The sequence below is a fragment of the Ambystoma mexicanum genome, chromosome 13 (assembly GCF_040938575.1).
Source record: "Ambystoma mexicanum isolate Mex_15411 chromosome 13, UKY_AmexF1_1, whole genome shotgun sequence".
Lineage (NCBI taxonomy): Eukaryota > Metazoa > Chordata > Amphibia > Caudata > Ambystomatidae > Ambystoma > Ambystoma mexicanum.
In genome coordinates, this window is record NC_090938.1 from 718643101 (window position 1) to 718666092 (window position 22992).

A 22992-nucleotide genomic window follows, 5' to 3' on the forward strand; every position below is an offset into this window, starting at 1 on the left:
CTTAAGAAATATAGCACCGAGTGGGTTAAAGGTACCGCCCACAAGATGTTTATGCCGTGGCCACAGTACGGGTCCTTATCCAAACCCGTCTCACAACATATGACGACCTACTTGCATGCCACATATACAGGCAAAACATTAGAAAAACGTCTTGCTGTTCTGGAACTTTGGAAAATGTTCGAACAGCCGAAGGAGGAAGAGCCACCCGCAGACTGGATATTAAACGTATGCACGGAGGGGGGTGAGACGCCTACCGCGCCACCAGCCCCGCCGGAGGCAGAAATCGAGGGAAGTAAGTCAGAGGGAATCTTCCCATTAAGAGAGCTAAAGGCAGCTAAGGGGTATAGTAACCCTGCATATGAGTCACCTACGTACAGTAGTGACGAAATTAAGGGGAAGGATCAGGAAATTAATCTTACCTGCACACTCCCGAGGGACAAGGAGAGACGCGATGATGAAAGGAAGGATCAGGCACAGATTAGTGCACCTCTCGATAAAGAGAGAGAGAGGGAAAGAAATGGAAAGGAAGTGAAGACAGAACTGATTAGATAGCATTTGCAAAAAACAAATGGATGGGAGGACAGATATTGTTGAAACTCGATGGTAGAGGAAGTGATGATGTGAGACCGAGAGAGAAGTCTGATGAGGCACAGAGAAGGGAAAAGGAGAAGGAAAAGGAAATAAGGGACGAGAGAATAAAAAAGAAAGATAGGCTGAGGCGAGAACAGCTATATCGCGAAGAGCAAGGAAAACCGCTCAGTCTCAAACAGTGTGCAGCCTATGATCAGTACAGACAGCACCTGCAAAGGTTGGAAAAAGAGCAAAGAGTACGTGAAAAGAGATTAAAGAGACAAGAAGATGAGGAAGTTAGAAGGGCAAATGAACGTAGAAATGAAAGAAGAAAGGAAGAAGATAAGACTAGAGCAGAATCGAGGAAGCGCAAGGAAGTCGATGATGATATAAAACTTAAGCGTAGACAGAGGGCTCGGGATCTCGAGTATTTGGAGCGGGAAGTTAAAAAACCCAATCCTGTTGTAGAATGGGTAGACATTGAAGAATTCTTTCCTGCGTACGATTCAGTACCAGGCACGAGTGGGGCGAATATCGAAGATGACTTTGACACCAGAAGCATCGGTGAAACGATCGATAAAATATATGATGAAATGGGGTTGGAGCCAACATCCCACGGGGGAAGGGAAGAAGAGCGCTTGGAAAGCACTCAGCTGTATGACACAGAGGATGTCACCCGAAGTAGTGGGAGCAGGAGGCTGTCCATGGACAGGCTAGAAATTAGTAGGAACGACGAAGATGCAAGGAGTTGCGTGAATTGGGAACAATCAGTGTCCGACTCCAGGGAGGAGACGGAGGACGAGACAAATGAAGAAGGGAGACAGCGTGGAAAGCGGCTCCCAAGGGACAAAGGGGTACGATGGTCAGGCGCTAGCGAGTCCACAACCAGGACATCAGGGTCTGCCGCGCAGCATGACCGACATGTGGGAACACCCCACGGTCAGAGGGGGGGTGGCAGCACCCGCCTATGTAGACAGATTGAGGACATTGGCAGGTAGACGGCGATGCAGGAATGTTACCCCGGTGATAGACAGGAGAGCCATGGGGAAAGAGAAGGAAGACTGTGCATTCCAATTCCCGCTGCTAGAAAAAGGGGAGTAAGACCACAATATATTCCATGGCCACACATGGACCGAGAGAACCTGAAAAACAAGCTTCCAATGCTGACATCAGGATCTGGGAAGTGGATACGCGAGTTAGAAAAGATGACAGGGGGTGTCACGTTAGCTATAGGGGACATTAAGGGCCTCCTAATCGCTATACTTGGTAAGAGAGCAGACGATGTGTGGAAACGAGCAGGGTACCCTGGTGTAACCATAATTAACACTACGCATGACAGCACACCATTTAATAACTGTAGAGCAGCAGTGTGGAAAGCGCTACGAGTGCTGTACCCAGACACTTCCGAAATGGGAGCTAGAATGACTCGAAAAATGAAGGAGTCAGAAGATCCGTTGATTTATATCCAGAATTTCCAAGACGCGTGGGTGCTGGAAACGCATGAATCTTGGACAAAATCTATCCCTGTATTCTACCATATATTCTGCCAAGGATTGCCAGAACCGGTGCAGAAACAGCTCAAGAAATTGGTAGGAGTAGAAGCTAAACCATGGGCCGAAATACAGTTGACTATTGCACATTGCTGTAGATTGTTGCAAGAAAAGAATCGAAAAAAGGAGGCAACTCGTAAGGGTGAGGAAGCGAAGCTAGTGCAAAAGAAATTATCAAAGTATGCTCTCGAAGGAGCCATGCTGAGAAGCCTAGCTGAACCGAACGTACAACAGGTAACTAACCCGCCGCAGAACAACCAGGGTAATGCAGGATTTTACCCGAGGGGAAGGGGATTTAGAGGAAGAGGATGGCAGAGTAATCAGGGAGGTTCCCAGAGTAACCAAGGAGGCTTTCAAAACGTGCAGATGGGCAATCCCGATATGTCCAATGGACAAATAGCCCGACCACCACCGGTGTGTTGGCTGTGTGGAATGACAGGGCATGTGGCGCGCTCGTGCAGAAGCCAAGGCATGTGGGAAAATGGACAAAGAATGGGAGCAGGCATGGTGAATCCGACTGCTATCCCACAACAGGGCGGTGCACAGAATCACACAGTGCAGCAGCAAGCACCAGGCTTGCAGCAAGGTGCGCAACAAGGGGTTCAACCCCCGAGCGTGGGGAACCTGCCACAAGGGCAATCCCAACAGGCACCACCGCAAATGTCTCAGGGCACAAACTCCGGAAGGGGAGGCAACCCTGGGAATGGAGAAAATCCACAAGTATACAGTGGACCGAACTTATATATGAACTAGGACAGCTCACTGGGAACCCTGATGTGCTCTATCCTATCAGTGACAGCAGACCCTAACAGGGAACCAAGGGTGAATGTCGTCATAGGGGGTAAAGAATATTCCTTCTTAGTTGACACGGGTGCAACACGCTCGAGAAGGCAAATTTTCCTTGTCCGGGCAGGCCATAGATACTCAGAGTTTTACAGGAGCTCATAGTCGAATTCCCTTTACCGACAATCTCCCAGTCTCCATAAGAGAATGTGAGATGAATTTGCCTTTATTATATTCACGTCAGACCCCAGTGAACATTTTGGGTCGAGACTTAATGACAAAGTTGAATATGACAATCTCGTTCACGGAGGAGGGCATAGTATGCTCCACTCCAGGAATGCATTATTCAAACGTGTGCGAAATGATCCGAGCATACTCCGGACGCATAGCCATGAGAGCTATACCGTTAGAACCAGAAGTCTTCGCATATGGCATATGTTTGCTTATGGCGGGATTGCCAGGCCTTGCAGATAGGACCATGAGAACCCCTGACGAGTTTCTATTCAGACCAAGAATACCTCTGCATGAAGAAGGGGGACAAGTATTTCCCTTGACGATACATATTGCAGCAGTACGAGGGAAGGTAGCATTGGTCGAAGGGTACAGTGACGATGGCAGGCAATGGTGCGCGATTATCGCCATTGAAGAAGCGTATCGAGTGACTGATGTCACCGATGACGATCTGTTCAAAGAACACCCTGACTTAGAAGAGACGAAGGTGTAAGTAAGTCTCATATTCTGGGTCAAAATAATCAAACGAGAAGTGCCTCAGAGAATGGTGTTGGCACTGGAGCGTCGGGAATATTTTGATGACGACATGGCCCAAGTGCCTGTCTCAGTATGGACTACAGGACCCTATGACTTAGGCCTCCAGAAGGGGGTGGGAGAAGTGAAAATTAAACTGAAACCAGGAGCAATTTTACCAAGAGCGCGACAATATCCCATGTCCAGAGAAGCGGATGAAGGGATCGCGAAGACAATTTACGCCATGATGGAACAGGGCATCCTAGTGACGTCAGAGTCACCCTGTAACACAGTGATCTATCCTGTCAAGAAATCAAAAGGAGGGTCTTGGCATTTAATCCAAGATTTAAGAGCATTAAACGATATTGTTGAAGCCGAGTTCCCTCTGGTCCCTAATTCATCTGCGTTCCTGTGTAACATACCGATCGAGGCTTTTTTCTCAATCCCGTTGCACCGTGACTCACAAGATCTAACGTCATTTACTTTCAGACAAATGCGTCTGAAAAGTACAAGGTTGCCACAGGGGTATTGTGAATCCCCGTCCATTTTCAAAAGAGTCCTGCAAATGGACCTAAGCAATATTGCAGTAGACAGTGTTGTTTTGCAGTATATGGATGACATTCTGATCTGCGGCACCACTGAAGAGCAATGCAGGCGCGATTCTGTCCAGCTACTGACTATACTGGCTGGGAAAGGATATAAGGTTGACAAGGAAAAGTTGCAATACTGTCAACAATAGGTGCTGTACATTGGCCAGTTAATTTTGCATGAGGGGAAAAAGGTAACCCCAGAAAGGGCTCAAGCTATCATGAACACGGCTCAGCAACTCACGATAAAGCAAATGCAGAGCTTCTTAGGCCTGTGCAATTATGTTAGAGCATGGATCTTCGATTACAGCTCATATACCAAGCCCTTGCTCCAGGCCCTAAAGAAGGCCCAGGCGACAAAGGAAAAGATTGAATGGACTGAGACAATGGAAAAGGGGTTTACGGAACTCAAGAGAGCGATTTGTACGGCTCCAGTTCTCGGGATTCCTAATAATGCAGAGGAATTCTACCTGTTCTCACACACGAATGGCAGCGTTATGACGGCAGTGCTCGCCCAAAGAACCTTGTTGGGGTACAAGCCCCTGGCGTATTACAGTGGGAATCTGGACCCAGTAATGAGAGGCCAGTTCCCATGCGAACAAAGCTTAGCTGCCGCAGCGTTCGCCATAGAGAAGGCGACAACCATTGTAATGGGATGCTCCATGACGTTATATGTCGAGCACTCATTATTCGCCATCTTAGAGAAACCAAAAGGCACATTGATATCTCAGAGAGCTTCTGCATATGAAGTGATCATATCTAATCCATCGATCAAAATAGTTTGATGTAAAACAGTAAACCCAGCTACGTTCATAGCTGAGCCAGAATTCTATGATGAAATCCCCAGGGTGAAAGAAAATGCCCTGGTGGGAGGTGAGATCGTCTTTATTGACGGGTCTTCGAGAATTGACCAAGAAGACGGACAAAGATATACAGGCGTGGCTGTAATAAAACACATAGCAAACTGAGAATTTCAAGTACTCGTTAGTGCATCTCATTATTCAGCACAGGCTGCAGAACTATTGGCGTTGATACTCGCCATCGAGAATCACGCAGACCAGGAAGTAACAGTATACAGTGACTCCACCTATGTGACATCCACAGTGCATGCAGGACTAGCGCACTGGAAAAGGAGGGGCTACCTCCGAGCAGACGGCACGCCAGTGCAACATGCAGCCTTATTGGACAGGCTGATAAAGGTACTACAGCTCCCAGTGGGCATAGCGGTCGTGAAATGCGCCGCCCACACAAAAGGGACAGATTTCGTGTCACGCGGAAACCATGCAGCAGACACGGAGGCCAAGCGTATGGCGTCTAAAAGTGAAACGATCATGGAAGTAGAAGTGGCACGCACCCATGAACGTATGATGGTAGCACGAGCCACACCAGAGGCCTATAGTAATATGGGGCAGATTCAATTGATGGAGCTCCAAGGGGAGGATGAAAAGAACCTATGGAGGCATCGAGGGTGTTCTTTAAACCCCTCTGACGGATTGTGGCGGCAAGACAGCACTGGTAAACCAGTAATGGATGTAACCCTACTAAAAATAGCATTAGAACAGTTGCATTACCCATTTCACATGTCAAAAGAGAATCTTGCAGCAACGCTTGCAGAAGACTGGTTTATACCGAATTTAGCTGAGCATGTTGCATTCTTTATGGTGAACTGCATAATCTGCCAGCAATTCACCGCTGGGCACACGTTAAAAGTAGTGAGAGGAATCATCCCCCGGCCAAATGAGCCCTTTCAGCACCTACATATTGATTATGTCGACATGATTCAAGTGTGTAACGGGTACAGGTACTTAATTATAGTTGTGTGTCCATTCTCTAGATGGATAGAAGCAGGTCCCTGTACACACCCAGACTCAACCTGTGCTGCCAAATTCCTGGTGAGGTACGTGTTCCCTAGATGGGGGGTGTGTGAGGTGATGAGGTCAGACAATGGGGCTCATTTTGTTAACGCAGTCTTCGAGCAGATCAGCTTGCTGCTTGGTATAAAGCACAAGTTCTCGTCGGCGTATCATCCGGAAGGTAATGGTATTTGTGAGAGGCTCAACGGCTTGTTAAAGGTAAAGATAGCCAAGTTGAAGCTTACTCTAAAGAGGGGATGGCTGCACTGCCTTCCACTGGCATTGTATGCTCTTTGGAACCAACCCGGCTCCGACCATCATCTTACGCCGCACGAGATAGTCACAGGAAGGAGAATGAACACCCCCCTTATCCCCAGAGACAGAGCTAGATGTGATGCCCAGTCAACCCGAGAGGTCTTGGGAACCGAGCTGCAGGAATACCTGAACTGCATGACATCAAGCCTTACTATCATTTCAGACCAACTACTGCGACGACGAAAAGGGTACAGCGCAGCACAAAACGCAGCAGGAGATGCTGAAACAGACGCAGTTCAAGGTCTATGCATGCCACTCATCTTCCCTGGAGACGCCGTGTTGGTAAAAAACCACACGAGGAAAAGGTGGGACGAGCCAAGATTCAATGGTCCTTAAATCGTAGAGGATTGCACTCCGTCAGCTGTCAAACTGCAAGGCAGGAGAGCATGGATCTTTCTGAATGAAATCAAACCCTATATTGGGGAAATCCCTCTAGCTGCACCCCACCGCGAAGAAATTACAGACAACGGGGAAGAACCTCAGCACGTGCAGACAAGATCCATGACGAGGAAGAAGGACGCATGAGCAGCAAAAGCCAAGACAAAAGAACCCGTTTGCAAGTTGTGGCTTAACCTGGACATTTCCTCTAAGCAAAAAAGGGCATAAGGACATAACGAACACTCTGTGCATCATAGTTGCAGGGAGAAGAAGAGAATTGCGCATCTAAGCCACAACACATGGATTATACGAACTTTGAACCAAGCCACACTTGGAAAACGAGACTCTGATAGACTGTGAGCAAAGACTTTTCCTTTAAGAGATTAACACAGTGTCCAGAAGCAACCAAGACTTTGTTCTGCCAGAATTTATGGTATCCCCCAGCAGAAATATCACAAGGGATGTACTGTCCTGTTTCCAGTTAGTACTAGAGACATAGCCGTCACTTGTAGGGAGAGTCACCAGTGTCACAGACTTTATTCAAGATGCTGCCAGCAAGAAAGTAGTCTGGAAACTGCTGACTGTCCTCACGGAAGCCTTCGCTGTGTTACCCGAATACAGTGATAAGGACACAAATGCTTCCACCACAGGTGATAATAGATGAACTCACAAGTACACTTTTCTTTCGCATCATAGAGGAATGCCCAGCACTCGTCGGGAGGACCACTGACACGCTTACATTTATACAAGATCCAACAAACACTGAACATTTGAACCAGCTGTGGGTCAAACTGAACTACGTGGTCGCAATCCACGCAGCAGGAAAGTGTAGAGACTGTTCACGTCAAAAGAAAGGCCTGTAATCCAGAACCCAGCAAAGCAGGTCAAATGTCCCTGTCACCCGAGGACAGCCAACTGGCGCACAAAGTCCTGTTTCGTTTCGTCACTGCCTTTCCAGAAATGGTAGGGAGACCTGCCGAGGTTGACGTCATCACCTTCATCAGAGATCCAGCTAATTTCGCGCATATGGAAACGCTCCTCCATGGCATAATGCTGCAAGTGGAGCTGTCTAACTTTCAGAGAGACTACATGAGGAGATTCCAGTGAAACCTTCCACCGAGGGACAGACCCAGGAGACAGAGACAAAGCACTTCATCTTTCCGCCGATGGACAGATCGAGAGAGCTGAGACGAGAACTTCACCGTCCTATTTTTCAATTTTATTTTTATCTTTTGCCTTTGATTTTGATTGATTGCTATTTTTTCCATTTTTTCCATTGAACAGGATCCAGCATGTCTTCAGGACAGAAGCAAATTCGGGGGGTGGACAGGGAATTGCCCTATTTTTGAATATGCTCAATGAATGTGACTTACCAAAGGTGTTCGTCTAATCTTTCTCCATAGTCTAGCAAGGGAACTGTTTCGCACAACCAGAGACAATCGTCACCCGGGAGAGGGGGACACTTACGAAGCACAAGACACTTTGTTACAAACTTTCTGAGAGACAATAATGTAGTAAGTGAAAAGAATAGAACTTTAACAGTTGATATGATTGAAATGGGGGCCCAGAACAGTAACCTGGTCCTCCCACAAACAGAGGGGCGCCCCGCTTCCCTGGAAAGAAATGCTGCTAACTTTTATACTCCTCGATTATGTTTATATGCATAGTGATTATCATTGTTTTTCTGTCATTAACAATCAGAACTGCATTCTTTATTGGCGCACGAAGCGCTCCAATTTCAGTGCACCCACCAGATAATGTACGCATGGGTCCCACAAAGGCACCCAGGCCCTATATAGTTATTCCGGTTCCAAGAAAACCTGATGGTAAGGTAAACAAACTAAAATTGAATGTAATTAGTAGTGATTCATACACACTTGAAGAGAATGAAGAGAAAAGCTGGAGACAGGGTCAGCGCGGAATGAATGAAAATGTAGCACTGACTACTACACGCACACACACACTGAATGCACACAAACAAGGGCAAGTGTCAATGGCTACAGAACCTCGAACGAAGACAACAGAAAGTATGAGACTGCCTACCGAACAACCAGTCCCAGAAAATAGTAAAGCTGACCGAAAAGAATCAAATGAAAGGCCGACTAAAGAAGATATAGCAAAAGCCCTCAAGAAGACAGAAGCGGCTACGGGAGAATTCACTGCAAGGACGCCAATGCTGATAGATCATTTATTCCCGTTTATAGCTAGAGCAAGGAAACTACATGAGGAACTGAAAAATAGAACCACAGAGACTGCAGTGATAAGCACACCAGATCCAACACAAATAACAAGCACCAGGCCCACGATGCAGCCTTATGTTGGGCTGATGTCAGACGGATTGTGGGTAAAGGCACTCTACGAAAGAATACAAGAGGAGAGGAAGAGAAAAGCAAAACCGCCTCTTAGCACATTGATGCAGATGAAGAAAACTGCTTCACCAACCAGAATGCCCGAGAGTCCTCCAGCAAGGAAAAGTCACACTGACGCATTTAAAGATGTAGTCATAGCTATATACAAAAAGACACTAAGAATCAAGAGAAGCCCACACGAAGATAGCAATTAACTAAACGATTACCTGGACAGCACGGCACATCTAGGAAACAACATTTGGTACCAACATATGAAGGAGGTCGGAAGAAGAAATCAGAAGGAGAATGCTTCGTCTGTGCACTTCTACTGTACAGCATGGCAAAATCCGAGATCTTTGTGGCTGTAGAAATTGATGTTCCAACAGCCCACTGTATGTCACACGTGGCAATGTGCAACACCAGAGGACAGTTTATGGGGAGGGATGCCTCATTCATATGGGCAACTGAGACGGATTACCCAGATGAAGACGGCTACGTCCAGGACATCAAGACAAGAAATAGAGCTCATACTAGGAATCACCTGATCAAGTATGAGAAGCCTGAAGTTAAAGGATCAGGAACAAGATGGGAGATAAATCTGAGGCTGAACGTCCAAGGAAAGACTCCAGAAGAGGCTCAAATTTGGAAGAACAGAGGCCAAATGCAGTTCTGGGGGATAGTGGTTTCCCCAAACGAATGGGAAGAAGGTGTGGTGATCTGCCAAGCTTGGATGGTCCTTGGAGCCTACCAAGAAGCAATAGAGAACTCACAGAGGTTATGCAAACCTCTATGGCCAAAATTGGTAAATTTACTAACTTGGGTCGAAGACAGAGGAGGACCCTTGTAGATAGTACCACTGGAAAGCCCGAAATTGTGCTTCAGGAACAATGGCACAAGGAAGATGGGAGAGAATCAAAACTGCGGACAAATCTTTGAAGCTCCCGGAATGACTCAGGGAACCGCAGTAATTATGGATCATTACTGGGCGTGTGGATCCAAGGCATACATAAGACTGCGGAAAAACTGGGGAGGCATATGCACAAAAGTGAACGTCCACGTTCCCGCACTTGTGATCCCGAAAAGTGACCTGAATATTGACAGTTTCCCAAAGGCAGATGCTCACCTAAGGAAGAGGAGGTCTGTGGAACTGGTATACCAAATGAAGAGAGACAATTACTTTTCTGCCAAATCAGAAGAAGCATTTCATGCAATCCCATATGAACACAGACTGTTTAGCCTCACCTCATCAGTATTCACAACGATTTTCATGCCACACATCCAGGTTGGAGTAAATACGAAATGGTTGCAGATAACCAGATGGGAGTTATTGCAGACCATCAACACTACCATAAAAGGATTCAACGCGATCAAAGAAGAACTAAGAGCAATCCGATTGATGACCCTCCAGAACAGATATGTACTTGACATGATCACCGCGATGGATGGAGATGTATGCGCAAAAATCAGAGAATCATGTTGCACATTTATACCTTCGCATGATGAAGAAAATGGAACCTTAACAGAAGCCATAAGTATGCTGACAAACCTACAGAACCAGATGATTGATGAAACTGATGAAGTAGATGATGACAGCTTGTTTGGAGAATTATTCTCATGGGTCCCACAATGGATGGCGGACATATTCAAGTTTCTGGGAGCCCTGCTATTGATGATACTACTAGGATTTTGTGTTATCAAGATAATCATCACACAATGCCAGAAAACTGCGAAGAAAGCCATTGGGATGAAGATCATGATCGATGTCAAACCAGGATGGAAGCCCAGAGACCTGACTGATGAAGAAATAAGAGACTGTGTGAAGGCCAGTGAATTTGCGGCAGAAGGAACAAAGTTTGTGTATCCCAGAAAACGAAGAAAATATGAAGGAAAGTGGATCTACTGCAGCCCAAATGGACAATGTCAGCTTATGACCTGGAACAAAGATGAACATGTAAAAACAGCACGAGGCTTGAAAAGAGTGATAAAAATATGGACTCCAAAGACACCAGTATTCGCACCATCATGTACAAACCCAGGAGACGACGAACAAGATACGGAAGAACAAAGTAACAAGAATTCAAAGGAGGAAGCAGAAGTGGTCGATGAACCGACCAGATGGGGGAGTGTAGAGGAGGTCCCAGACACGGCCTGCACCCCAGACCCCCATTTTGAGGTACCAGGAGCATACTCGCCAAGGTATGTGACGTATGAGGAACAAATGAACCAATAGAGAGCAGCACTGGGCCTCTGCCTAGTGCCCATCAGAAAAGTAATACCTGTTGAAGTGCCTATAACCAGACAACCATGGGCAGCTCTGTACCCGCTGAGACAACCGTACCAGCAGCTGACACGAAATGAAGACTACTTACAGACTGTCCCCGAAGAGACCCAAAGAGCCTTAATGGAAGGCAAATGGTGACGACATAAGAGCCCGGACAGGCGTACAGATGAACATAAACGACAATCGAAAGATGACACACAAGGACGAAATGTAAAGAATAATGATATAATAGACTTATAAGAAGAAACGATGTTGAAACATAGGGAAATGTAGCTGTAAAACAAGATGGAAGAATTCAACCAGCAAATGCCTGTAAATAGGCTTGGAACGCAAGAAGCTAAAGAAACGATACTGCTTGCAATGCTTAGTAGAAGAATACAGCGGCAAGCGCCGATTATATAACTACCTCAACGAAGCACATTATACAAGTGCGACTCCATTTTGTAAAAGCAGAATTAAGCCTAGGCTGCAAGGGGTAAAACAGGCCGAGATTCATATTCCAGCTAAAACCAGAAGGGAAGAGCGGAATCGAAACTCAGTAAGAAGTAGCTCATGCCTGGGAATTCGAGGTCAACCTAAGGAAGGGAGGAGAGCGGCAACTTCGAAGAATCGAAACTTCAGAGCATAGCAGCCTGCCCTGTGAAGGTCGAGATAAGGAGGCCCGAGGCAGGTGGCAAGGCTAAGTAAGAATCAAATACACAAAAAGAAGGAGAATGAAGCAGATTCACGGTGAGCAGACACGTGACTAGCCGAGCGCTAAGAAGTACCGACGTCTGATGTCACCCAGAACCCGAGGATGCCATAACTTTTCCTGATAAGAAGCTACAGTTTCGAGGCCATCCTCAGCCAACTAATTGACACATAGCCCTAAAGTACTGATTGATGGAAGGGAGGCAGGGTGAATCTTGGGGCACAAGGCACCTGCGTGTCCATTCTGCATGCTGCTAATTAAAGTGGAGATTTATGCCTAGGGGTGTAACCCACCCAATCACAATGGACCAAATAATCTAGGGTCCTATAGCGATTAGAACCAATAAGACGTCGTACTTGTAGTGACGTCTATCACGAGTGATGCAGAGGGATGGGCGTAGACGCCCACCCGATAAGAGTTATCCAATCCTCACACTCTGTTATCATATACAGATATAGTACCTATAATTAAGTTACCTTTCCTGACCAATAGAATTGCATGACAAACTTTGAGTGTTAAACGTCAATGATGATGAGAATGTACTATAGCTATTGCTGTCTGAATGAAGAAGTTGGGAGTTGAAGCGAGACAGGCGATCGCATCACTGTTGATTTCCATTTGTTTTCCCCTTTTTTGTACTTGTCATTAAACGGACTTCCCTTTGCCAAACCATTGACTTGTCCTTATTGATTTGTGTTGGAGTAAGAGAATCCTGTACCCCATCCTCCTCAAGGTGCAGCTATCTCGTCTTAAAAGTACTTGATGGTGAGCTCTGATCCCATGGGCCCATCAGAGGTCACTCCGCCCTCTTGTACACTAGACTGTCGTTTCACGAGGGCGGTCAGACCTGTATTGAAACTATTCAGAAGCTGAGGGGTTCCTTTTTGTACCGCCCGCAGGATATAAATAATGTCTTTATTGGCCTTTTGTAGTTCTCTGTGCTATAATCAGGAACCATAGTCTACTGAGGTCGTAAAGATAGATTTTCAGAATCAGCCTTGTGGACAGATTCTGAGAGGCCACTCTATTCTGGTGAACAGGACGACACTAATGTCTAGCCAAATGCTATCAAGGTAGAGTGACTGGGCACTAAGGCGAGGCGTAGACTTAGAGGTGAAGGGTTCAGTGAAGCACACACAGAGCACTCTAATAACTCAAGTTAGGCAAAATGTGTACAAAAACAGTCATATTTATTAGGCCTTGAACCAACTCTTATAAATGGAAAGTCACAGGTAAGCAAAACTACTAAACGTACACTATCATATGCACATCCGTCATTACAACCTCCAACAAATGGTACAGGACGGCAACAGCCCTTGCAGTCACGGCTGCCGTCCAGTTCAGTTTCCACTGTAGGAAGGGGAGGGTCCAAGTCACACATATTCTATCAGATCTGTCTTTTCACCACAATACTTCTGACCGAAATAAGAATGTATTTTTTCAACACCTTTTTTCCAATGAAAAAAAGGCTTTTGGGCACATCTCCTACACCCTTTTGAATTATTTTTCTGTATTATAATTTATTATGTTTTTTAATGTTGTGTTCCTCCCTTCTCTAAAGTAAAATGGTAGAAGACGGGTTCTCCTTTTATTCTCCCCTTCTAACTTCTCCCCCTCCCCTTCTTTAATGATTTGTTTTAATCCTTGCATTTACAATTTTTTCTGAGTTATTCTGACTTACTGACAGTTATATATCTTGAGTTTAATGTTACAATTCATCTTTTTTCACGACACTATTTATTTCGCTAAATTTGAAGAGTTTGTGTACAACTCAACTAGTGCATTATCAGTGAAATATTTATGTATTTAGTTTGTTCATCCAGTCATGGATGACCAGTTCATTTCTTAAATTCAACCCCATTCAAAACATGGGGTTGCTTCTCAGGAACCCCACCAATCAAACACTCATCCAATCATGGCTCATCCAATCATGATTCATCCAATTAAGGCTCATCCAATCAAACACTCATCCAATCATGACTCATCCAATCATGACTCATCCAATCAAACACTCATCCGATAGTGGCTCATCCGATCGTGGCTCATCTGATTGTGGCTCGCTAACATGAATCTCGAAGGGTTCATGCTGAAGATATCCGAAGTGAAAAAAATGCCCAGACGGCTTGGTACCAATTAGCATGACTGCACAAAACCAAACCTTTGTGGCCAGCCTCAGATTTCTTGCCTGTAGAAGTCCCATGTTCAAGCACACCTGAAAGTGGAAACCTACTCCTCGTTGCCCCTTAACCCTCGCACCACACAAATCATCAGCATCAAACATTTTGACCACATTTCCCCCAACCTTGATGCCAGACCGAATAATCTTTAAAATAGCCTTTATAACATCCAAGGCTAGGTCAACCCAGTCACAACCGTACCTGGCCAAAACACTGGGGAGGCCAGAGCAATTTTAGAAGCCACATCATTGCAAGACTGGAAACAAACCAATGTTGAAAAGGAAAGGTAAAACATGGGGCGGCTAACAGAAGAAGATCTATCGCCACTGTGGAACGCTGTCCAACCCACCTCCGCACAGCACCATTATGCCTGCAGTATATGAAAAGATTTTGATATTTAAGGGTTTCTCTAAAAACCTAGTGTACCAGGTAATAGCGGTCAGATAATGCAGCTCTCACCCACCAGGCAGCCAGCCTCACCCTGACTCAACCACTGTGATGCGCTCCATTGCCTGGTATCTAGGGTTTGATGTATGCAAGTACAAGAATACAGGCATATCTGTTCCTCATTGTATTTACATGTTTTTCAATGTAATAAGTGCAGTGAGATGGTTGGATAATCCTTACCAACCACCATCATCTCTTGGCCGGGCCTGGCCTCTTATCTACCTTGTAATTCTGCAAGCAGCTGGGCATGGCGTCTGATGCTCTGCAGCGTCATCTCCATTCCAGGGGCATCTTCCTGGGGCTTCAGAGCCTTCACTGCACTGCACCTGAGAATTATAGAAAGACACTGTATATAACCCTCGGCCTCCTGAGACAAATAAGAGAAAGAGGGTTTCAACGGTGAGATAAGGGGAGGAAAAAGAGACCCCATTACTAAAGATGGGAAAGGAAGGCTCTAAATGATTACACATGAAAGGAAGGGGAGGCGCATCCCGCGTGAAAGAGATAGACGGAGAGCACCGCTCATAAATGAGGAACAAGAGACAGGCAGCGGTGAGAGGAGGGGCAGAGGAACCACTACTGTGAGACACATTCTGAAGGGGCGACCCCGGGGAGGAGAGGGTGGGCTGGGGAATCTCAACTTTTAAATAATAGTCTCTCAAGGGGAGACCCTGGGGAGGAGAGGGCGGGCTGGCAAATCTCTACTTTTAATTGATAATCTCTGAAGGGGAGACCACGGGGAGGAGAGGGCAGGCTGGGGAATCTCTACTTTTAAGAAATAGACTTTGAAGGGGAGACCCTCGGGAAGGAAAGGGTGGGCTGGCGAATCTCTAGTGTGACATAGTAATTATACCTGAGGGATTAGCAGTGTGGATATTCCCATTGGAGTCTGTTTGTTTTATTATCAATATTTAAATAGTTGCAAGTCTGAGGGATGCCAGATGCTGGGTAAGTGCCACATTTTTCCTGATCTATCCATTTGAGTTTTCTAACCTTTTCTGCCTGTTAGGTTTTTAGAACCACTACCGGTGTAGGAATCTGAGACGCCGTCCTTAGTGGACATACAAGGGTTTTTACACAAAGGTAGGAACATAAGGCTCCCTTGGTAGCCAGGACGAGCAGTTAGACTGAGACGTAAGACATCAGGGGTTTGGTGTAAAGTACAATTAACAAGTAATAAAATGTCCACTCAAGCAAGTACAAAACGACATCTATTTATTAACAACACATATGCAAAGTAAAAGACACTTCATGATAAGTAAGACAATATCTACACATATTCAAACCACAGGTAGGTGCCCATAATTGGAACACACCCCACTTATTCAGTTCAAGTAACAGGTTCAACAATTAGCAAAAGCGGGGGAGGGTTAGTAAATTATTATAAACCTATAAGGCACATCAACACATAAAAGGAAATCCCGCCCCTATTCTAGAATCAATAGAATCCAAGTATTCAAAGTTCAAAGGTAGGTTGCCCAGTTCTTGGATACTTAGTAGCAGTGCTCACAGTTCCCCAGTAGGGAAGAAAGAGGCTCGATACACGGGGCAGTCCTAGAATCAGCACTAGAATGTGGCAATAAGGCCCGAGACAGCGGGCCAATACCGCCCCAGATAATGCCCCCGGGGCCCCTAGTTACAGGCCCGAGCGTAGCAAGGGCTTTAACGAGGCCCCAGGGGCATTACCTACGCTCAGGCCTGTAACTAGGGGCCCTGAGGGCATTACCTGGGGCGGTATTGGCTCGCTGTCAAGGGGCTTATAGCCATTAGTACCCCGCCTACATTTATTTCTGTTCCGAAACGCTGCCGCGTTTAAAAAAATAATAAAAAAAAGTCAAATAAAATGGCCACCGGGAAAGGGAAAACATAGTCCATTTTCCCTTTCCATGGCGGCCATCGGGAGCGGACATGCTGGGAGTGGAAGTGTTCCCAGCGCGTTTGCTCCCGAGAAAATAAGAAAAAAGAAGGTAAGTGGGGAGGCTCAGACCGGGGATTGCCCCGTTTCGAGCCTCCTCATTGGCTAAGGGGCTGCCACGCCCCCCGCCGGTAACTAACCCAGGCGCGTACGTGCGTCCACAGGATTACACCATGGTATGGCTAGGAAACAAGCCAATCACGTTAAGTGTATCCCGTGGACGCACATCCGCCGGGTACTCATTTGTAATAAAGCAACGTCATTATTGCCTTGAAGGGAAGGGGCAGCTGCCTATCCCAGTGCTCCAGGGGAACCCCGGGAGAGGTGCCTTGTCCCCGGTTCCACTACCCTAAGTCAGGCACAGGTAACTGCAGCAGTGGACTTTATGGGCAGAGGGGCTTCAAAAGGGACATGCACCTTTTAAGGCCCCTCCCGTTTAGGTATCCATCTTGCAGCGCTGTCTCATGTTTACCAGCCCTGCGCCCCGCCAACCAACTACCGAACCAGAAACACACATCTAAGTGTCGACACTGTTTGATATATTGTGACCTTGAACAATATGTATAAGAGATTGTCATCAACTTAACAATGTTCACTGTACAATGGCGATACACTGAATGTTTTGTAACCACTTTTTACTAACCCACCACCGTGCAGAGTATACATGCACTTTTATATGTACTTGTGTTGTGCCACGGCATATAAGAATTCCTTCAGACAAAACTTCTTCTTTTTTTGAAAATAAATGCTGATCATTGTTTCATGCACACCATGGTGATTTTTGTTCGTGGCGAACTATCAATACAGTAGTTCTTTTGCAAGGTCCTACCGGCCACCCATCACGCTACTGGCTAGGGAAGCCTGTTGACTCTACCCCCTTATAATTGTGTATCATTTCTACCCTCAAGAGTCAGGCCCCCTAAAAAAGAGGGTTTCTTCGCCCATATATTTTTCTCCCTTTGGACAACCTTTGGTTGTTGGGCCTCATTTATTTGATATACATTAAATGGAGAATGTAAATATTGTCCGTTTCTCCGACGATCTATACAAAAAACTTTTAGACACGCCGTCGCTACTAGGTGCAACCATACCACCAGCGGCACCGGTGAAAGATCCGGCACTCAATGATTTGGATATTCTCTTACAAAAGAAGAAGAAACTGATCTGCACAGAATCACATGGGTTACTCATGCTAGAGTACCTAAAAAGCTGGGGTCATCCCGGAAGGTTTACAAGTAAAAATATACCCCGGGTTTTCCTTGATAACCCCCGTTTTTTAACCAAATTCAGTGGTGTTGGTAATAAATGTTCCCGCGACTGGGTCATTTTGGTGATTGAAACAGCTGAGGAGGAAACCAAAAAACAAGACGAAGAACTTAAAACCCTGGAAGATAAAATCAAAACTGAATCCATTATACCAGAGATAAAAACACATCTGGACAAGATTGAAGAGGAAATAAAAATTTTCAAAAAATTCACCATCGATAAAAAATTGTGGAAATTACAGAATGATATAAAAAACTATAAGGAGGAAAAAACATACCCTTATTTGGTCCCAGGATACTACAATCAGCTGAACTCACAAGCCAACACCAACAGACAAAACCCACGAAGACAACAAAAGAATAGTTTCGTCACATTCTCCAACAGCTCGCACAGCAGCGATTCAGATTCAACTGGCGCTGGACAAAGTAACACCCCACAAGCCTCAAGTTTTCAAGGGCGAGGACAACGAGGGAGAACCCGCTACCAAGGCCAACACCCAATGCGCACTCGCAATTGGGTGCCACGACCGCAACAAACATGGTAATCCCCATCTTCAATTTGAGTGATCATGTATTATCATCCAATGAAATTGAAGTCCTGAGTAAAGGCTTAAGTTTTATACCCAGCACCAGCGCAGACAAATTCAATACAGAAGCCGAATTACGCAAATTCTTTCGTACCATTCAATTACATTACTTTTTTAGAGACAGCCCAGAGAAAGAACCGCCAAAATCTACAGGCCTAAAACCACTGTCAACTTTTACGCCACTCTCGTCGATGGTCTGCCCTGAGATCTTATCTTTTGAAAACCGCATACTTCTAGAGATGCATCATTTATTTGACAAACCAATCTACTCTAAAAACAACCTTTCAGCACAACAGAGGCTGGCCCTCAAATCTCTAGAAAATAACAAACTTTTTTTGATCAAACCAGCGGACAAGGGCGGGGGCATCGTCCTTTGGAACAACACCCTCTACGAAACCGAGGTTAAGCGACAACTGTCCAACACCAAGTTCTATCGACCAATACCCATGAACCCTACATCTCGGATTCTATCAGAAGTAACAAGGCTGATGTGCCACGCACTTGCAGAAGGTTGGATCGATGATGACGAAAAAATATTTTTAATCAATAACCATCCCATCATCCTGGCTTTCTATTTACTTCCAAAAATCCATAAAAACACATCAAATCCACCAGGTAGGCCTATTGTGGCCGGTATAGGATCAGTTTTGGAACCCTTGTCTATCTACATAGACCATTTTTTGAGACCATTCATCTGCAAAATGCCTTCATACGTTCAAGATACCACATCAATGATTAGGAAATTAGACACCCTACAAGCGGATCAAGACGACCTACTAGTGACACTAGACGTCGAATCTTTGTATACTAGTATCCCACAAAAAGAATGCATACTAGTGCTCAAAACCTATCTAGACGACAGAACATCTATGGACCCCCCGACTGCTTTCCTGCTTGAGTGCATTCGTTTAGCCTTAATGGAAAACTACTTTATCTTTAAACAAACCTGCTATCAACAGTGCCATGGGACCAGCATGGGCGCCACTTTTGCCCCGGATGTAGCAAATTTGTTCATGGACAATTTTGAAAAGATCTCTATCTACGCAGAACACAACATCTTCAAAAATTCGATTGGCTGCTGGTTACGATATATCGACGACGTTTTCATGATCTGGAAAGGCACAGAGAAGGACCTACACACATTTCTGAAATGGTTAAACTCCCAAAATGCCTGTATCCAATTTACCATTGACTACAATAAAAACCAGATTCCTTTTCTAGATCTAGAAATATCTAAGAATCAAGACAACTCCTTGAACACTACATTATATCGCAAACCAACCTCCAAAAATACCTTGCTAGAGTATTCAAGCTCCCACCCCTCGGGCCTCAAAACCAACCTGCCCTTCGGTCAATTTCTACGTATCAGACGGAATTGTTCCACATTGAGTGAATATGATTTGAAAAGCAAAGAACTAGCAACTAGGCTCAAAGAACGTGGTTATCCTAGCCACATTATCCGTCAGGCAAGAAGAAGAGTCAAACATACCAACCGAGAGATCTGCCTCACCCCAACTGTCAGAAATCAATCAAAGGAAAAAATGACCTGCGTCACCACTTTTACCCCCATGAGTAACTCTATAAGAAAGGTGATTTTAAAACACTGGGATAAGCTACACACAGATTGCTTCAAACCCGAAAAACCACGATTTGCGTTCAAACGCAATCGGAATCTAAAGGACATCTTTGTACACACATATACTGAGGTTGATACCACCAGCAACACCCAAACCACACTATGGCATCTACCCCCGGTGAAAGGCCATTTCAAATGCGGAAACTGTTCTGTCTGCAGCCTAACAGCGAATATCAAGATCATTGACCTTAAAGGAAACCGGTTGACATTCAATTCCTTCACCAATTGTAAAACCAAATGGTGTGTCTACATCATAAAGTGCCCGTGCAAGCTGATATACATAGGCAAATCAAAAAGAGAAATCAGATTACGCATATGTGAACATCGATCGTGCATACGAAATCAGGTCGATGACAAACCTCTGGTGGCACATTTCAAGAAAATGAAACACACCCACAACGACTTGTTCTGGGCAATACTACAAACGGTCCGTAACCCTTTCCGCGGAGGCGATAGAGATCTCGCCCTCCGCAAACTCGAACAAAAGTGGATCTACCGGTTGGACTCTGTGAAACATGGCCTCAATATCTCAATCGAATGGAATCTCTTCTTTAACAAATAGTCCATTTTTCGCTACACCAGAGACTACACAACAACTTTAGCTCATGTGTGTTCATCTCCATACCATTCCCTTGGTTGACCACTGCCATGGCACACCCCTGGATCTGCTCCCCTCTCTTACTATGACTTTTGTTAACATCTTTTAAAGTGTCTAAAATACCTTTCCAATGACATACATTGATTAAAACAAAGTGAAACACTTTTTTGTTTCCACATGCAAAACAAATGCAGCTCCACTGTAAGCAAGTCTCCAAAAATGTCATAAAATATCGAATATTTGAATATTATATTTAATCGTTCTGATAACATGTTGTTACAATTGCCTTGCCTCTTTTTTGTATTAATAACAAACGGACATCTAGTATTGACATCCTAGATACATCAGCCCTGCGCATCACATAACTGGCGCACGGCACATACACAGCTACCGGCAACACGTCTCACACCGAGACTTGTCCATCACGCCTGCGCACAGCCTCAGACCTACACAGCTCACTGGGGCGAACTGTGATTGCAATCTAATGCACACGGATGGCGTATTCAAATGACACACCATGTGAAATATAAGGAAGGTCAAACAGTGTTTTTCCATGCAATATAAATGGTTCCCCACTGTAAGTAAGCCTCACAATGTCAGATATTTAAATATGTTATTCATTGTTGTCGAACTGATTTAGTAATACTAAACAGGCGCCTGATGGGGCGTCCTAGTTGCATCACATGACTGGCGCACTACGTAGACATTACTCCCCGGCGCATGCGTACTGACAAACACCTCGACTTATACCGAGGCTTGTCCACTACGCTTGCGCACAGATTTCGACTGATACAGCTCACTTGGGCCAACTAAAGGTAAGCTCACGGCCGCATCTTTGCGTTCCGTTTCATAATATCCGTCCGATGCAGTCCTCCAGGACCTAGCATATTTTCACTATCTTACCGGCACTCGACCTCCGGCCCTTATCTACAACCTACTACTGTCACGGCACGCATTTTTGATAACTCTGCCGACGAAGTCACAGGGCCCTAAATACTGCCCGCACTTCATCCTCTTTAAATGCACAGCAGATATGAAACAACGTCGTACTGCAAGATGCATAATTTATTTAACATCCACCTCAACCACGTCATTTACTGCTCACCTAGCCGCCGCATCTACACGGGCTCTGTTTGGGCTTGTGTCTTTTCAGTTTCTTCAGCTAACAGCACTCCCCCACAAAGTTGGAGCATAACCTTTATGCCCAATCCTAATAGTCTTTCTTCTCAATTATAGACTCGAGCACCTGATTTATGCAGATCCGCCCCAGCCGCACCATAAGCAGCTGCCCCACCTATGGACTACAGCCAGAGTGTTAACTAATTCACTGCCTGGTAGGTCTTTGTTCCTTGCATTCCCTTTTTCCACTAATGTTAGACAAATTCACCATTTTAAATGTTAGTTTTCCGTCTCACTGCAGGATGACGCCATATTTTGACTACTGACGCACACGTCCTGAAGACAGTTCGGTATCCATCTTGCAGCGCTGTCTCATGTTTACCAGCCCTGCGCCCCGCCAACCAACTACCGAACCAGAAACACACATCTAAGTGTCGACACTGTTCGATATATTGTGACCTTGAACAATATGTATAAGAGATTGTCATCAACTTAACAATGTTCACTGTACAATGGCGATACACTGAATGTTTTGTAACCACTTTTTACTAACCCACGACCGTGCAGAGTATACATGCACTTTTATATGTACTTGTGTTGTGCCACGGCACATAAGAATTCCTTCAGACAAAACTTCTTTTTTTGAAAATAAATGCTGATCATTGTTTCATGCACACCATGGTGATTTTTGTTCGTGGCGAACTATCAATACAGTAGTTCTTTTGCAAGGTCCTACCGACCACCCATCACGCTACTGGCTAGGGAAGCCTGTTGACTCTACCCCTTATAATTGTGTGTTATTCTTAACCAAGACTTTCTTGTAGATGAGCCTGTCGCAAACAAGGATCTCCCATGGATTAGCCTGTCATTGGCAAGCCAATCCCATAGATGAGGCCCTCTGGTAGATGATGCTCTCTCGTAGATGAGCCTGTCATAGATTAGGCTCTCATGGAGGAGCCTGTCTTAGACAAGCCTTTTCCATAGACAATGCTCTCTTGTAGATGAGGCCTTCTTTTTGATGAGGGTCTCTCATTGACAAGGCTCTCTCATAGATGATGCCTTCTTGTAAACGAGGTCCTCTCATAGACTAGGCCCTCTCCTAGTCAAAGCTTTCTCATAGACGAGGCTCTCATTGTTCTGCCTTTCTT

The 22992-nt window shown here is 45.3% G+C and overlaps 1 protein-coding gene across 3 annotated transcripts in view; it reads right to left on the reverse strand.

The window, feature by feature from the left end:
• LOC138521793 (E3 ubiquitin-protein ligase TRIM39-like) overlaps positions 1–22992 on the reverse strand; it is a 241519-nt gene that overhangs the window by 145374 nt on the left and 73153 nt on the right. For all 3 annotated transcript variants that reach the window (XM_069634887.1, XM_069634886.1, XM_069634885.1), the window contains one exon: positions 14947–15050. In XM_069634887.1, coding sequence (XP_069490988.1) covers positions 14947–15050 — 104 coding nt within the window. The remainder of the gene's footprint in view (positions 1–14946; positions 15051–22992) is intronic.